Source organism: Rhinopithecus roxellana, chromosome 8, assembly GCF_007565055.1.
Source record: "Rhinopithecus roxellana isolate Shanxi Qingling chromosome 8, ASM756505v1, whole genome shotgun sequence".
NCBI lineage: Eukaryota > Metazoa > Chordata > Mammalia > Primates > Cercopithecidae > Rhinopithecus > Rhinopithecus roxellana.
The window spans coordinates 124,390,403-124,407,743 of NC_044556.1; the positions used below are offsets into that span (position 1 = coordinate 124,390,403).

The 17,341-nt window shown below is 36.8% G+C and overlaps 1 protein-coding gene across 2 annotated transcripts in view; it reads left to right on the forward strand.

Moving 5' to 3' along the window:
• Window positions 1–17,341, forward strand: part of RABGAP1L (RAB GTPase activating protein 1 like) — a 781,286-nt gene that overhangs the window by 222,916 nt on the left and 541,029 nt on the right. For both annotated transcript variants that reach the window (XM_010367378.2, XM_010367376.2), the window contains exon 13: window positions 413–563. In XM_010367378.2, the coding sequence (XP_010365680.1) occupies window positions 413–563 (151 nt within the window). The remainder of the gene's footprint in view (window positions 1–412; window positions 564–17,341) is intronic.

Sequence of the window (17,341 nt, forward strand, 5' to 3'; positions counted from 1 at the left end):
TCATTTCCTGAACCCTATTCCCTGCCACACATCATTGTCCAGCTTGCTGTACATTGATTTCAGGGGATTCAGATGGTTCATTTTATGCCTTGAAATGTTGCCTAGCAATATATAACTAAAACGTTCATTATTATGAGTAAGTCCATAGGATGATTTTTAAAAGTAAATGAGAGGAAGAAAAAGCTTTTCCTGGAGGTAGAATTACCTGGTTCACCAATAAAGAAGATGAGATCAAGAAAAAAAGTTGAAGACATAACTGAACTTAAGCAGTACTATTGTTTAATGCCCCACCATAAACAATTTTCTCTTGAGCCAAGCTTATACTTTTATATAAACTAGGATACTTTTCATAGCAACAGCAGTTCAGGAGTTGTAAAGGGAGTATGAATGGATTATTTTCTTGTCTTCTCAGGCACAATAACCTTGGTGCACGACCAAAAGGGCTATCTACTCTGGTGAAGAGTGGTGTCCCCGAAGCATTGAGGGCAGAGGTATGGCAGTTATTGGCAGGCTGCCATGACAACCAGACAATGCTGGATAGATACCGAATTCTTATCACAAAGGTAGGAAGTTATTTTCATATTATTTTCATTGGATGACCTATTAAATAAATCCTAGTTTTCATAGCTCCCATAAGCCATAAATGCGTTGAACTTCTTCATGAATATGTTGAGGTTGTGAAGTCAGTACTTCTACCTTTTGTTCTGAATACTTGTGGTGGTAAACAATGCACTTAGTCATCTATGAACACTGTACGCCTTGGTTTTCATCTTTTCATTCAAGTGATTTTATAATAGCTGTTTACCAAATTGGAATATATTTATATTTCAAGTGTTTTCTAACTTCTCAACCTTTTAAAATTCTATGAGATTTATATAGTTATAATCATACATAGTTACTCTAGTATAGTTTTATAATAACATTAAAATGAAATAAAAAATTCTTCTGTGCTTATGTCACCTAACATTTAAATGATGTAGATACTTGCCCTTTTTCTGTCAGGGGCCCTTGGTTCCACTGTAAATTCCTTTGCTTATGTCTAAATACCTGGTTTTAGAGCGTAAGTAAAGGTAAGTGTTGGCCTTGATCCTAGACCCACCACCCTAGGTCTCACCACCTAATTACTTAGTCTACCCTAAATACTGGATTTTTAAATAATAGTAAAATTTTATTTTTTAATTTAAAAGAACCTCTCTTCATAAATGAGATTTTTACAATCAAGACTTTGTTCCTCAGACTATATGAACTTTTAGAACTTTTTATCTGCTATAATTTCTTTTTACTTTTCTTTCCTCTTTGCCTCCTTTCCTTCCATAAATATTTTCTGAGTGCCTAGTATAATGATCACTGCTGAATTCAGTTTTTTTTAAAAACTTTAACCTCTTTTTTTTTTTTTTTTAAAAGATTGATAGCCTCTACATTGGAATATGCAGGATGATCCATTGGTGTGTGGAAAAAAATGTCCAAAGTTCGATTTGTATATTTTTAAAAATAATTACACCAAAGGATACTAAGCTGTACTAATATTTGGTGTGCCATAGTACTGAGGGTTTATGAGGTCCTTGGATCCAGTGGCCACTGGTCCCACATGGTTCAGGAGTGACCTTAGGGAAGAATGGAACTTGCACACTTTGGAGGAATCCTTGTGGGGCTCACACTTGTATATTAACTTCCAAAATATTAGTTTTCTTGCATTTTGCATGTGTTAGATTAAATGGATTTACAGGTTATCTAGGTGTAACTTAATCCTCATAAAATGTGTGATTGGCTTAAAAAGATTGCTATCACAGGATGCTGCATGTCAAATTTTTTTTTAATTTAATATGTTCCTTCAGTGAATAATTAATATTATGATAATGAATGACAAAGCAACTACTTTTGGAAACAAACTCAGGTTACAGAGATGGACATTTTGAAACATATGGCAATTTAAACACCTCTGTGATTTTTTTCTTTGAAAAAACATGCATCACTATAAAAACTTTTACATCTTCACACTTAACCTGGAATCAGAAATTTTAAATATGTTTAAAACTTATACAAGTAGTTGCAGAGAATTTGGAACTGATAGTTAAAAGCATATAAACACAACACCTTCTGATTTATTCATATAACTATCTAGAAGCTGGTGTGGTGGCATATGCCTGGAGTCTCAGCTGTTGAGAGGCTGAAGTGGGAGGACCGCCTGAAGCCAGGAACTTGCACCTGTGACTAGCCACTACACTCTGGCTCGGGCAACATAGCAAGACCCTGTCTCTTAAAAAAAAAAAGAAAGCCTAGAGAAAGCAGATATTTCCTAGTCAAATTTCAACAAAATGATTGGTGAGTGGGACTGAAAAAAATGATGTATGTCTACTTGGGTGTGTGGATCTTTGCAAGTCTTTTTTGGATATGATAACAGAACCATGAATCAAAAAACTGATGTGGAAACAAGTTTTCATGGTTGTTTTGTAAACTGCTATAACAAACATATTAAAAATAGTGACCCATATTTTATGATTATTTTTATATAAAATGTTTAGAATAGGCAAACCTATAGAGACAGAAAGTAGACTAATAGTTGCCAGGGGTTGGAGGAAAAGGGAATTGGCAGTCACTGCTAACAGATATATGGGGTTTGTTTTTAGATGATGGAAATATTCTGGAATTAGACGGTGGTGACAGTTGCTCAAGATTATGAATATACTAAAAACCACTGAATTGTACACTTCTAAATGGTGAATTTTATGTTATGTTTAACACAATAGAAAAATTTCACACACAAAAATAATGATCCATATTCAATATTGAATAGTATTTTATAGCATTTTTAATTGTCTTTTTTGCATCGTATCTAAATTTCTGTGCTTTATAATATCTATATTAGTATAGTAGCACTTGTACATGATAAATATATGTATGTTAGATATTTATGCCTAGAAGTTTTTATCGATGGAGTATCTGATTGAAATTTTCAGAGATCATAACTCTGGGCATCAGATTACTTTTTCAAGTAAATAATAAACTAAATTATATACTTTTATTGGCTGCCATGGGGTAAGAGGTAACTGCCATTCCCCTTTTTTTCACTAAGAGGCTTTCATAATTCATACCTTTAAAAATTTCAAGGGAAAAATGTAAAGAATACCATCCCATGATATTATTTATGATTTCTTGATAAACAGTGTATGTTCATATAGTGAGAAAATTTTTATCATTTATACCAAACACCATGGTAGTTTTAATTAGACAACTTGCAAAAAAAACTTTAAGATCAAGAGATAGGGCTCGGCTCAGTGGCTCATGCCTGTAATTCCAACAGTTTGAAAGGTCGAGGTGGGAGGATGGCTTGAGCCCATGATTTCAAGACCAGCCTGGGCTACATAGTGAGACCCTGTCTCTAAAAAAAAAAAAAAAAAAAAAAAAATGCTGGGCGTGGTTGCACAAACCTGTAGTCCCAGCTGTTTGAGAGGCTGAGATGGGAGGATTGCTTGAGCCCAGGAGATTGAGGCTGCAGTGAGCTGTGATTGTACCATCAGACTTCAGTTCAGCTGGGGTGACAGAGTAAGACCTAGTCTCAAACCACAAAAAACAGAATGGCAAAAATCATTTTCATTGAATAAAATATATGGAAGATACTTGGAGGCTGATAAAATACATTTTTTAGATTTCTTCCCTCTGGAGTTCTAGCTGTGATTTATTTTCTGCCAGTGAAGATTGCAGGGAGGCAAAAGCCATATTTTCTCTGGCAGTGTGGTTGGCAGATACCCTGGCTTCACCAATTGTGAGGTTTTTGCATCTGCCTCTGAGCATTTCATTCTCAATCACTTGCCTTCACTCTGGGGTTCCTGTTTCTTGTGGTTTCCTTTCCTGAGTGGCCACAGCAACCTCCTGATTCTCTGGACAATAGCTGTGGTGACACACCTAAAGAGCTGGAAGGGCAAAAGACTGCTACAGCAGGATCTTCAGGCTTTTGCCCTTCAGCTCTTTCAGGAATGAAGGACCTTCATTCCTGCATTACATCATTTTTGAAGTAGTTTACCTGATTAAACCCTGTCTGATAGACTTGGCATATATTTGTCTCCTTGTTTTCACAAGATGGCTTTTCTACATCCAGCATTACATTTAGAAAAGAAGAAAAGAAAAACAAAGTCAATTCAAGGTGGCCAGATTTGAGGCTAAGAGCCCAGTCCTCCAGACTGCCAACTTTGTTCAAGACTTCTGACATCAGCCACAATTTGTGGGTTCTTAGTGCCACCCTAACTTCAGACCAACTAGCTTCAAACTTGTAGATCCTCACAGACTTCCTCAGGTTTGATAATTTGCAAGAATAACCTACAGAACTCAGTAAAGTGCTGTACTTACAATTGTAGTTTAGTGGGGTTTTTTTCTTTCTTTTTTTTTTTTTGCAAAAATATACAAATCTGAACCAGCCAAAGGAAGAGATGTATAGGGCAGAATGTGGGACTAGGAGAATTCCAAATGTGAAGCTTCCATTATTCTCAAGGATATGTTACCCTCCTGGCATCATCCTCAAGGGCTCAGTACCTGCCTAGCATCAATATGTAGCAATACGCATTTGGAGTATTGCCAATCAGGAAGCTCACCTAGTTTTGGTGTCCAGAGTTTTTATTGGAGTTTTATTACATAGGCATGATTGATTGGATCATCACCTACCTGGTAGAACTCAATCTCTAGGCTTCCCTTCTTTCCTCCCCAGAGGAAAAGAAGGTAGGGACACAGCCAAACCATAACATATTGGGGCTGTTGCATGGCTCAAAGCCCCAATGCTCTAATCCCATGGTTGGTCTCTGTGGCTTGGGTAGCCTACATCATAAGTCTTCTTCTTAGTGTAAACTATCTGGGGGCTTACCATGAATCATCTGATTAACATAAACTATCAGATGTGGTTAGAGGGGCCTACCACAAATAACAATCCTGTTATTCAGGAAATTTCAAGGGTTTAAAGGTTACCGTCCACGAGCTGGAAAAAAGGCTAGACCTCTCTTTGGCATTTCTGAACCAAGTCTATCACCCTTTTAAAGAATTTTTCTTAAGCACCAAACAACAGTTCCATCTGTATATTCTTGACCAGAATTCTGTTATATGGCTACTATCTTCATGGAAAACTAGAAATGTTTTTTTAAAAAAAAATAGACACATTGATTCACCCCCGCACCCCCTCCAAATCTAGGCTTTTTGTAAAGAGGAAAGAGAAAATAGGTATTGAGTAGAGAACTACCTTTCTGTTTCCCAACTGCCTCTTAATAGTGGCACTAGTTGAGATCTATTATGGAATAAATTACTCTAAAAATATATGTAAATTTGGTTTATTTTAGATATTTACACTATATATAGTGTAAATATTTACTAATTGCCACTTGAGATTGACTATCAACGTATAATTCAGGTAGTATAATAAATATTTTCACATTCAGTTTATAAATCTATGACAGCTTAAAGTTTTTAATGTTATTTCTATTGTTAATACAGTTATCCAAAACATTTTCATACATAGAAATATGTGACTCTAATCATGTGTTTATTCAAATCATAAACAGGGTCAAATCATAAGACTTCTTTGACATAAAGTACAGTGGTATATTTAATTTTATTGTCTTCCTTGCATTTATAGTAAGATGAATAATGTCATTTTTTCTAAAAATGATTTTTTCCTTTTACTGTCCTTGGGGTAGCAATGAGATAACAAGTGCCTGTAGCCAAGAGTGTATGTAGGTACTTTGGTGGTGAATACATCTGAGCTTACTAGTCACTAAGTGCAAAGGGCATGAACACCCAGAGGATTTTCTGTAAGAAGTGCCTGCATATTTGACACTTGTTGGTCATGGTTCAGCAGCTGTTTGTCCTTCTTTTGGTCCAGTTAATTTTTCCTGTCTTATTAAGGGAATGGCAAGATTTCAAGGTTAGTTAATGAAATGGTTCAGCTTGAACAAACAGTTGCTTTATAAAAACCCTACCAGAGGCCTCAGATTACACAGGGAAGAAGGAATATAAAGTATTTTGTATTTGTCTGTTCTCACACTGCTGTAAGGACCTAGCTGAGACTGGGCAATTTATAAAGGAAAGAGGTTTAATTGACTCACAGTTTCACAGGGCTGGGAGGCCTCAGCAAACTTACAGTCATGGCAGAAAGGGAAGCTAACACATCCTCTTCGTGGTGGCAGGAAAGAGAAGAATGAGCAGGGGAAATGCCAGATGCTTATAAAACCATCAGATCTTGTGAGAACTCACTCACTATCAGGAGAACACCATGGGGTAAACCACCCCTGTGATTCAATTATCTCCACCTGGTCCCTCCTACGACACGTGAGGATTATGGGAAGTACAATTCAAATGAGATCTGGGTAGGGAAACAGCCAAACCATATCATATTTACAGAAAACTTAACGTTTGGCTTCCATGAAAAAGTAGTCTACCATTTAATTCTATAGTAGAAGTGCACATTCTGAAGCATTCTTTCAGGAGTGGCAAACATACAACCAGCAGGCTAGGTAGAGCCTACAAATATGCTTTGTATAGCTATCAAGACATCAAAGAATGGTATACACCTATGGATGAAATTTGTACTTTCTTTTTGCTATGGGCGTATTACTCTATTACTTGCTATCTATCTTTTATACATTTTAATACCTATTTGGGCCTCAAATATATTCAATTTTGTGACTCTATTATTAGACTATGTCAGCAGCCATTGCTTGCTTCAGAGGAGGGGGCTATCACAGTGTACTTGCAATTGATTAATGTCTACTTCCCCAGCAGACTTTAAAATCCAGAGGAGCAAAGACCACAACTGCATTACTCTTTATGAGATATCCTATGCCTGGCATAGGGCCTGCCTGACACATTCTAGATGATAAATAAAATTTTTGTCCCTCCTAAGGGGGGGAGCATAAGGTCATAGTTGACTTATTTGTATAGTTATTTATTCTTTTGTTCTTTTCCATGAACTATAGCCTTATGTTTTGTTAGGTCCTGGATAAAGCTTTTAAATATGAAGCAAAGTCTTTTTTGCAGGAAACCTATTCATCTCGTTGGGGAGAGCTATAAGCAGTGGGTCAATTTAAGGGGTGGTTCCTGGTGAACTAACCTCTTCTGTTTTTGCCAGGAAGGAGGTGGCAGCCCTTAAGAATTAGTACCCTAGAGAATTTTGCAGTGGTAGTGGGTCATGTAGATTGAGTCACCTTGAATCATGGTAGGTCAATGATTGGCCTACCATGGTAGGGTAGACAATAATACTGAGCATAGAATAGGGCCGGGATTACAGTGTGGAATAATTACACTTTATATGGTCTTGTTGGTTTTATAATCTACAGAAAATAAAGTTCTTCATATCATTTTGACTGGTAGGAAATGACTGTAGGGACCAAAGTTTAAAAAAGGGTGAAAAATCTCTGGATGAGATTCAAGTGAAAATGAAGCAGATTAGGAGCTGTAGACCAACTGATAACCTCAATCTGGAACCAAGGACCAAGCAGGACCAGTCAGAAGAGCTGTTATATGTAAATCCATGGAGAATCATGTTGAGTCACTCTCCACTTCAGAAGGAACTTTCAGGCACACCTTGCCTTGGTAACAGTGGTAGCTTCGCTTTAGGAGGAGATTTTGGTGCTTACTATGCAGGAAGACCCTGGGTTTGAATCTCAAATTCTGCTACTTACTGGTTTGTGACCTTGGGCAAGCTCCTTAACTATCTTCAGTCTCAATTCCTTCTTTTGTAAAATAGGCATAATCATATGTATCTTACAGGATTGTTGTGAGAATTTATTAAGATAATTTATATAAAGCACTCAGTTGCATGCCTAATCCATAAGCACTCACCAGTGATAGGGAATGAGGAAAATTATAAAGCAATATATGCCTAAAGGAAGTTTGAAGTAAGCTTTCAGAAATAACGTCATCAGAAAGTGCTATAGGAAATATGGAGATTACTGTGGGCTCTTGAGATCTGTGCAGGTTTCAGGACATTCATCTGAGAAACGGGGAGAGAGAAAACAGGAAGTGTGTAGCGCCCTGTTATCTACTTGTACCACTAATTCATTCATTATTTATCAAACAGTATCTCTTTTGTATCAGGCTATGCTAAGCACTAGACATGTAAAGAAGAATAACACCTATACCCTATCCTTGAGGAGTTTACAGCCCAATGGGGGAAGATAGTCAAAAAGGCAAAGAAGCAGCGATAATATGTTTAAGCACTGTGACACAGGTATGAGCAAAGTGACAAGTGAGGACAGAGACTGGATATAGCCATTTCTGCCTAAGAGCACAGAATGGGAGTATGTGTTTAGGCTGAGGCAGTGCCATGCATAAAGACACAGAGTTGTGCAAGGTCCCGCCATGGTCAGAGAGTGAGAAGTTCGGTATGACCCATGGGGGTATTCTAGACTCGACCGTCTAAAGTGAGCAAAGACGGTATCTGGGTTTTGCTCACTGCTCTAACTTTAGTACTCAACGCTAGGACTGCCCTTCAGTAGATGCTAGATAAACTCTTCCTGAAAGATTTAATGGCGTATGTGGGAGACATTATGTCTAGTGCTTTCATATATCCTTTCCATATAAGCCTCACAACTTGTGATGTGATTCCCATTTTTACCATGAAGAAAGCTGTCACATAGTTACTAAATAGTAGAATCCGTAAAGTCGAAAACCCAAAACTAGAATGAAAGGGACAGCTCATCCCTACTTTTCGTCTTGTAAAGATCCTTTAGAAGGAAAAACTCTTTATATTTTTCTGACCATCAATTATTAAGAGTAATAAAGAAGGCCAGGCGCAGTGGCTTACGCCTGTAATCCCAGCACTTTGGGAGGCTGAGACGGGCGGATCATGGGGTCAGGAGATGAAGACCATTCTGGCTAACACGGTGAAACCCCGTCTCTACTAAAATTACAAAAAATTAGCCAGGTAGTGGCGGGCGCCTGTAGTCCTCGCTACTCGGGAGGCTGAGGCAGGAGAATGGCGTAAACCCGGGAGGCGGAGCTTACAGTGAGCCGAGATTGCGCCAATGCAGGGAGACTACGTTTCAAAAAAAAAAAAAAAGTCATAAAGAAAAGATTGAAGAAATAAAAATGCTATCGCATTTCTATATACTGTTCATTGTATGGAAATGAAAATTTATAATTTAGAAACTATTCTGTTTCTATTAGGAAACACGTATAAACCGTACAAGTCAGTGAGTAAGAACGAGTTCTAAAGCACCTAACTTCAAGTCATCTCTTTTAAAATGAGTCTTGAGCCTTCAACCATTGTCTCTTGTTATATGAGTCCTGCCACTGAGGCATAGGGTACTACTGATGCAGATGAATCACTGGAAGACTTTTACCACATATTTCTGAAATCCTATGTCCTTTATTGTTTATCACTGAGATGTTTTTATTATTCCTATTAAGCTGCATTTTTGATAACCTTTGAGGTGATCTGAAAGGACAATAGAACATGACCTTGTTCCTGTGTAGAAACAAGCAAACAGAATTTAGAGCTTCTGAAATGAGTATTTCTTAATTGCTGGCTTGAGGACCCACTAAGCAATGATCACATTTTCACATATTCGTAGTCATTTGAAATGGTGATTGTGTATGTTTTAGGGCAACTCAAATTTTATGTAGCATAACAGAACTGTGTGTGTACTTTCAGTAATTATATGACATACATGGTATAGTTTACCTATCACATCTGCTGGTTTATATAACATAGCAAATATTACATTGTAGTTGTGTGCTCTCTTTTAAAAATGATCTTTATGTAACATTTGTACCACATACTTTGTTAAAATCAAAATAAGCTTTTAATTGATAAGCTTTTAGAAATAACGCCATGAGCTGTTTCTCTCTACCACTTGAATTCGTTTTTCTCCCAAATGAATCTTCTCTTTCAAAAGTGTGTTTATATATGAGTGTGTGTGTGTGTGTGTACCATTTCTTTTTTTTCTTTCTTTTTTTTTTAAGAGACAGGATCTCACCATGTTGCTCAAGCTGGAGTGCTGGCTCTTCACAGGTGTGATCATAGCGCACTGCAGCTTATTCTTTTAAAAATATTTAAGTGCTAGAGGTTGATAGACCTGGATTTAAGATTCACCTCTCCCATGTATTAATTTGTGATCTTAGAACATTATCCCAACTTTTTAAGCCTCAGTTTCATCATTTTTAAAGCAGGCTTAATAGTAGTATCTACCGGGATTTTTGTGTAAATTACATAAAATGATCAAGTACTTGGCGTATAGTAAGTACTTGGCGTATAGTAAGTACTCATGATAAGTTTCTGCTGTCTTTATCAATATGATATTACATCATGAACAACAGTAATAGTAATGTTAATACTAATAGTGGATATTGGTGTCAGGGTATGTTTCTAATTTAATACTTGTGTTAGATAACTTCCAGTTACACGGTTTTTATAAGAGCACATGATGTGTATAACAGCTGGTTAAACTGAAATAGGAAGTGTCAGGTTTGTATTTTTCTGGTTTGGGGTTTTTTTTCTGGTTGGTGAATATCATGGAGTATTTGCATTCTAAAATTTGACTTTGTATTGGCTATATGAATTATTTTAGTGATTATGCAAATTCACCTATATAGTAAAGTCAAATGATACTCTCTAAAAATCACTCCTAAATACTGTGTGATGTAATCAAGACTGGAAGGCAGGTATTAATCTCATTCACTTATTCATTCACTTATTCACTAACTCTTGATTGATCAAATTTTATGGGCTAGGCTCTCTATTGTTTCTAGGATTATGTAGATAAAAAGACTTCACACCCTTGAGGAGTCCAGCTAGGAAAACCAGGCTTATGCACTGATAGATAATTTTTTTATGATACAAGTTATAATAACTGTCTTAATCAAATATGTAGAATGCAGAAGAGATAGTGACAGCTCTGCTTGAGTGAGCCAGGGAAGACTTCACAGAGGAGAGAATATCTGAGGTGGGACTTGAAGAATATTTCTGAGCAGGATAGAAGAGGGCATGTAGTATAGGGAGTGGCTTATGTAGTTTTTCAGCTTCCATTTAATGAGTTAGCTTGGATAGGTTATCCAGGAAGCCTTTGAGAGTTAAATCAATGTGTTCCTTCCTTCGCCTACTCTCATCCTAGTTGGCTGGCATCATCTATTTATGCATCAATGCATGTCTCCTTGTTAAATAGAAACTTAATATAAGTTTATTCTTGTTAGAACAAATACATATCATGATTAGCCTTGGGAAATATGTCATGTCAAAATGATATCACAAAAGAATAGTTAATTGGTGATCTAAGGTTGATGTAATAAGATTTTAACCTATTAAAGCATCTATTCAGTTAATGTTTAAGTACCTATTGTGTGCCAGGTACTGTGCTAGGATGATAATACATATTAATTTTTAAAATTAATTAACTGAAAAAATATTGATTGACTAAAGTAGAACAAAATAAACTTGCAAAGAAGCAGCACTGTTTTATAAACTCCAGAGAGCAAAAAGGGCAATAGTTGCAAATATTAATTTGGTAGTTGCTGTCAAAAATTCTTTTTGAAATAAAAAAAAACTGCAAGAGTGGCTCATTTTAAGATTCTGAATATTCTCTGCTTTGTTGATCATTATATGGACAGATAAATTTTCCCTGCCCTTTATTCACATCTGATTACTGGTACTGCTCAGAGTAAAGCCTGTCTTCTTTCTGTTCTCCAGTGTATTATTGTAGCAGATGGCTTTTAATAAAACATTTAGCTAAAGAAGAATTCTTACTCTGGGTTGGTGGAATGTATTATAATGATAATATTGCAAATTCTCAAGAGGGGGTGTTTAATTTGATATTTTTCTTTTGATTGAATAACCTTTAGTGAATATTTAATTGAAAAGTCAAATTATGGTATCTGTTACATCATTTTTTATTTGATAAGTTTCAAAACTAAATTAAACCCTGTAGGTCATGTAGCCACGTAAATATTTGCTTTTTCTTTACATGGTTTACTTTTTAAAAATTAAGGCAGTTTATTAGTCAGATAACAATACTAGATTTCATTGAGAGACATTGCTTAATTATATGGCTGCTGTGTTCTCTGTCATCACCTTGTCTAGGTGTAGGCATTGAGCTTTTTGATAGAATGAGGTTATTCCAGCTGTGTCTGTACCATTGGTATTTATAAAAACCACAGGCTGTTGTATAAAAACCACATTATTGATATAAATATAAAATTTACAAAGATCTCATCAGAAATTTATAGTTACTAAAAATTTACTAACCAAAACAATGAGACAGGCAAGGAGAATAAAGAGTACTCATTGTGTTGTAATGTGAATGCCTTGAATATGTAGGTACTGGAAGGTCTTTATTAAAATAAACTAAGAATTGGCTGGGTGCAGTGGCACATACCTATAATTCCAGCACTTTGGGAGGCTGAGGTGGGCTGATTGCTTGAGCCTAGGAGTTTGAGACCAGCCTGGGCCACATGGTAAAACCCTGTCTGTACAAAAAATATAAAAATTAGCTGGGCGTGGCAGCACATGCTTGTAATCCCAGCTCCTTGGCAGGCTGGAGCGGGAGGATCACTTGAGCCTGGGAGACAGAGGTTGCAGTGAGCCAAGATCATGCCACTGCACTCTAGCCTGGGTGACAGAGTGAGACCCTATGTCAAAAAAAAAAAAAAAAAGAAAAAAAAGAAAAGAAAAAGAAACTAAGAATTAATGAAAGAGATTCTTTAAGAAAATATACAATTTATTTTCTCTTTTCTTGCATAATTATACCTTTGCTTGTGGTTTTTTTTTTACAGAATGATTTAAATCAAATTTTCTTGATCCTCATCCTTTGAGATCTTTCATTTACTGTCTGTCTATAGTGATGTCTACATGTATAAAAACTATAATTATATGTGAATTTGAGAACAGTTTTTTTCTCAACTCTCCAACACTGTGTAAAAATTTTAAAATATACTCTTAAGTCTTTTCATGTACTTAAATGATATATTCTATGTTTTTGTTATCCTTCAAATATGTTTAATAGTTTTCAGGTAAATTAAGGAAGGTATAACTTTTTAATATTACCTTCATTTTCGTATTATGGAATTAGAGTAGGATTATACTGTTTTGAAGAAAGAAGTTAGAGGTTATTGTTGAGCATAGATCATTTTATGGCTTACATGGTTTACTTTTTATTATTATTATTATTATACTTTAAGTTCTAGGGTACATGTGCATAACGTGCAGGTTTGTTACATATGTATACTTGTGCCATGTTGGTGTGCTGCACCCATCAACTTGTCAGCACCCATCAACTCGTCACGTACATCAGGTATAACTCCCAATGCAATCCTTCCCCCCTCCGCCCTCCCCATGATAGGCACTGGTGTGTGATGTTCCCCTTCCTGAGTCCAAGTGATCTCATTGTTCAGTTCCCACCTATGAGTGAGAACATGGGGTGTTTGGTTTTCTGTTCTTGCGATAGTTTGCTGAGAATGATGGTTTCCAGCTGCATCCATGTCCCTACAAGGGACACGAACTCATCCTTTTTTATGGCTGCATAGTATTCCATGGTGTATATATGCCACATTTTCTTAATCCAGTCTGTCACTGATGGACATTTGGGTTGATTCCAAGTCTTTGCTATTGTGAATAGTGCTGCAATAAACAGACGTGTGCATGTGTCTTTATAGCAGCATGATTTATAATCCTTTGGGTATATACCCAGTAATGGGATGGCTGGCTCATATGGTACTTCTAGTTCTAGATCTTTGAGGAATCGCCATACTCTTTTCCATAATGGTTGAACCAGTTTACAATCTCACCAACAGTGTAAAAGTGTTCCTATTTCTCCACATCTCCAGCACCTGTTGTTTCCTGACTTTTTAATGATTGCCATTCTAACTGGTGTGAGATGGTATCTCATTGTGGTTTTGATTTGCATTTCTCTGATGGCCAGTGGTGATGAGCATTTTTTCATGTGTCTGTTGGCTGTATGAATGTCTTCTTTTGAGAAATATCTGTTCATATCCTTTGCCCACTTTTTGATGGGGTTGTTTGTTTTTTTCTTATAAATTTGTTTGAGTTCTTTGTAGGTTATGGATATTAGCCCTTTGTCAGATGGGTAGATTGCAAAAATTTTCTCCCATTCTGTAGGTTGCCTGTTCACTCTGATGGTAGTTTCTTTTGCTGTGCAGAAGCTCTTTAGTTCAATTAGATCCCATTTGTCAATTTTTGCTTTTGTTGCTGTTGCTTTTGGTGTTTTAGACATGAAGTCCTTGCCCATGCCTATGTCCTGAATGGTATTACCTAGGTTTTCTTCTAGGGTTTTTATGGTATTAGGTCTAACATTTAAGTCTCTAATCCATCTTGAATTAATTTTCGTATTAGGAGTAAGGAAAGGATCCAGTTTCAGCTTTCTACTTATGGCTAGCCAATTTTCCCAACACCATTTATTAAATAGGGAATCCTTTCCCCATTTCTTGTTTTTCTCAGATTTGTCAAAGATCAGATGGCTGTAGATGTGTGGTGCTATTTCTGAGGACTCTGTTCTGTTCCATTGGTCTATATCTCTGTTTTGGTACCAGTACCATGCTGTTTTGGTTACTGTAGCCTTGTAGTATAGTTTGAAGTCAGGTAGCATGATGCCTCCAGCTTTGTTCTTTTGCCTTAGGATTGTCTTGGCAATGCAGGCTCTTTTTTGGTTCCATATGAACTTTAAAGCAATTTTTCCCAATTCTGTGAAGAAATTCATTGGTAGCTTGATGGGGATGGCATTGAATCTATAAATGACCTTGGGCAGTATGGCCATTTTCACGATATTGATTCTTCCTATCCATGAGCATGGACTGTTCTGCCATTTGTTTGTGTCCTCTTTTATTTCACTGAGCAGTGGTTTGTAGTTCTCCTTGAAGAGATCCTTTACATCCCTTGTAAGTTGGATTCCTACGTATTTTATTCTCTTTGAAGCAATTGTGAATGGAAGTTCATTCATGATTTGGCTCTTTGTTTGGCTGTTACAGGTGTATAAGAATGCTTGTGATTTTTGCACATTAATTTTGTATCCTGAGACTTTGCTGAAGTTGCGTATCAGCTTAAGGAGATTTTGGGCTGAGACAATGGGGTTTTCTAAATATACAATCATGTCATCTGCAAACAGGGACAATTTGACTTCTTCTTTTCCTAATTGAATACTCTTTATTTCTTTCTCTTGCCTGATTGCCCTAGCCAGAACTTCCAACACTATGTTGAATAAGAGTGGTGAGAGAGGGCATCCCTGTCTTGTGCCAGTTTTCAAAGGGAATTTTTCCAGTTTTTGCCCATTCAGTATGATATTGGCTGTGGGTTTATCATAAATGGCTCTTATTATTTTGAGGTACGTTCCATCAATACCGAATTTATTGAGCGTTTTTAGCGTGAAGGTCTGTTGAATTTTGTCAAAGGCCTTTTCTGCATCTATTGAGATAATCATGTGGTTTTTGTCTTTGGTTCTGTTTACATGCTGGATTATATTTATTGATTTGCATATGTTGAACCAGCCTTGCATCCCAGGGATGAAGCCCACTTGATCGTGGTGGATAAGCTTTTTGATGTGCTGCTGGATCCGGTTTGCCAGTATTTTATTGAGGATTTTTGCATCGATGTTCATCAGGGATATTGGTCTAAAATTCTCTTTTTTTTGTTGTGTCTCTGCCAGGCTTTGGTATCAGGATGATGTTGGCCTCATAAAATGAGTTAGGGAGGATTCCTTCTTTTTCTATTGATTGGAGTAGTTTCAGAAGGAATGGTACCAGCTCCTCCTTGTACCTCTGGTAGAATTCAGCTGTGAATCCATCTGGTCCTGGACTTTTTTTGGTTGGTAGGCTATTAATTATTGCCTCAATTTCAGAGCCTGCTGTTGGTCTATTCAGGGATTCAGCTTCTTCCTGGTTTAGTCTTGGGAGAGTGTAAGTGTCCAGGACATTATCCATTTCTTCTAGATTTTCTAGTTGATTTGCGTAGAGGTGTTTATAGTATTCTCTGATGGTAGTTTGTATTTCTGTGGGGTCGGTGGTGATATCCCCTTTATCATTTTTTATTGCGTCTATTTGATTCTTCTCTCTTTTCTTCTTTATTAGTCTTGCTAGCGGTCTGTCAATTTTGTTGATCTTTTCAAAAAACCAACTCCTGGATTCATTGATTTTTTGGAGGGTTTTTTGTGTCTCTATCTCCTTCAGTTCTGCTCTGATCTTAGTTATTTCTTGCCTTCTGCTAGCTTTTGAATGTGTTTGCTCTTGCTTCTCTAGTTCTTTTAATTGTGATGTTAGAGTGTCAATTTTAGATCTTTCCAGCTTTCTCTTGTGGGCATTTAGTGCTATAAATTTCCCTCTACATACTGCTTTAAATGTGTCCCAGAGATTCTGGTATGTTGTATCTTTGTTCTCATTGGTTTCAAAGAACATCTTTATTTCTGCCTTCATTTCGTTAAGTACCCAGTAGTCATTCAGGAGCAGGTTATTCAGTTTCCATGTAGTTGAGCGGTTTTGATTGAGTTCCTTAGTCCTGAGTTCTAGTTTGATTGCACTGTGGTCTGAGAGACAGTTTGTTATAATTTCTGTTCTTGTACATTTGCTGAGGAGTGCTTTACTTCCAATTATGTGGTCAATTTTGGAATAAGTGTGATGTGGTGCTGAGAAGAATGTATATTCTGTTGATTTGGGGTGGAGAGTTCTGTAGATGTCTATTAGGTCCGCTTGCTCTAGAGATGAGTTCAATTCCTGGATATCCTTGTTAACTTTCTGTCTCGTTGATCTGTCTAATGTTGACAGTGGGGTGTTGAAGTCTCCCATTATTATTGTATGGGAGTCTAAGTCTCTTTGTAAGTCTCTAAGGACTTGCTGTATGAATCTGGGTGCTCCTGTATTGGGTGCATATATATTTAGGATAGTTAGCTCTTCCTTTTGAATTGATTCCTTTACCATTATGTAACGGCTTTCTTTGTCTCTTTTGATCTTTGATGGTTTAAAGTCTGTTTTATCAGAGACTAGTATTGCAACCCCTGCTTTTTTTTTGTTTTCCATTTGCTTGGTAGATCTTCCTCCATTCCTTTATTTTGAGCCTCTGTATGTCTCTGCATGTGAGATGGGTCTCCTGAATACTGCAGACTGATGGGTCTTGAATCTTTATCCAGTTTGCCAGTCTGTGTCTTTTAATTGGACCATTTAGTCCATTTACATTTAAGGTTAATATTGTTATGTGTGAACTTGATCCTGCCATTATGATATTAACTGGTTATTTTGCTCGTTAGTTGATGCAGTTTCTTCCTAGCCTCGATGGTCTTTACATTTTGGCATGTTTTTGCAATGGCTGGTACCGGTTGTTCCTTTCCATGTTTAGTGCTTCCTTCAGGGTCTCTTGTAAGGCAGGCCTGGT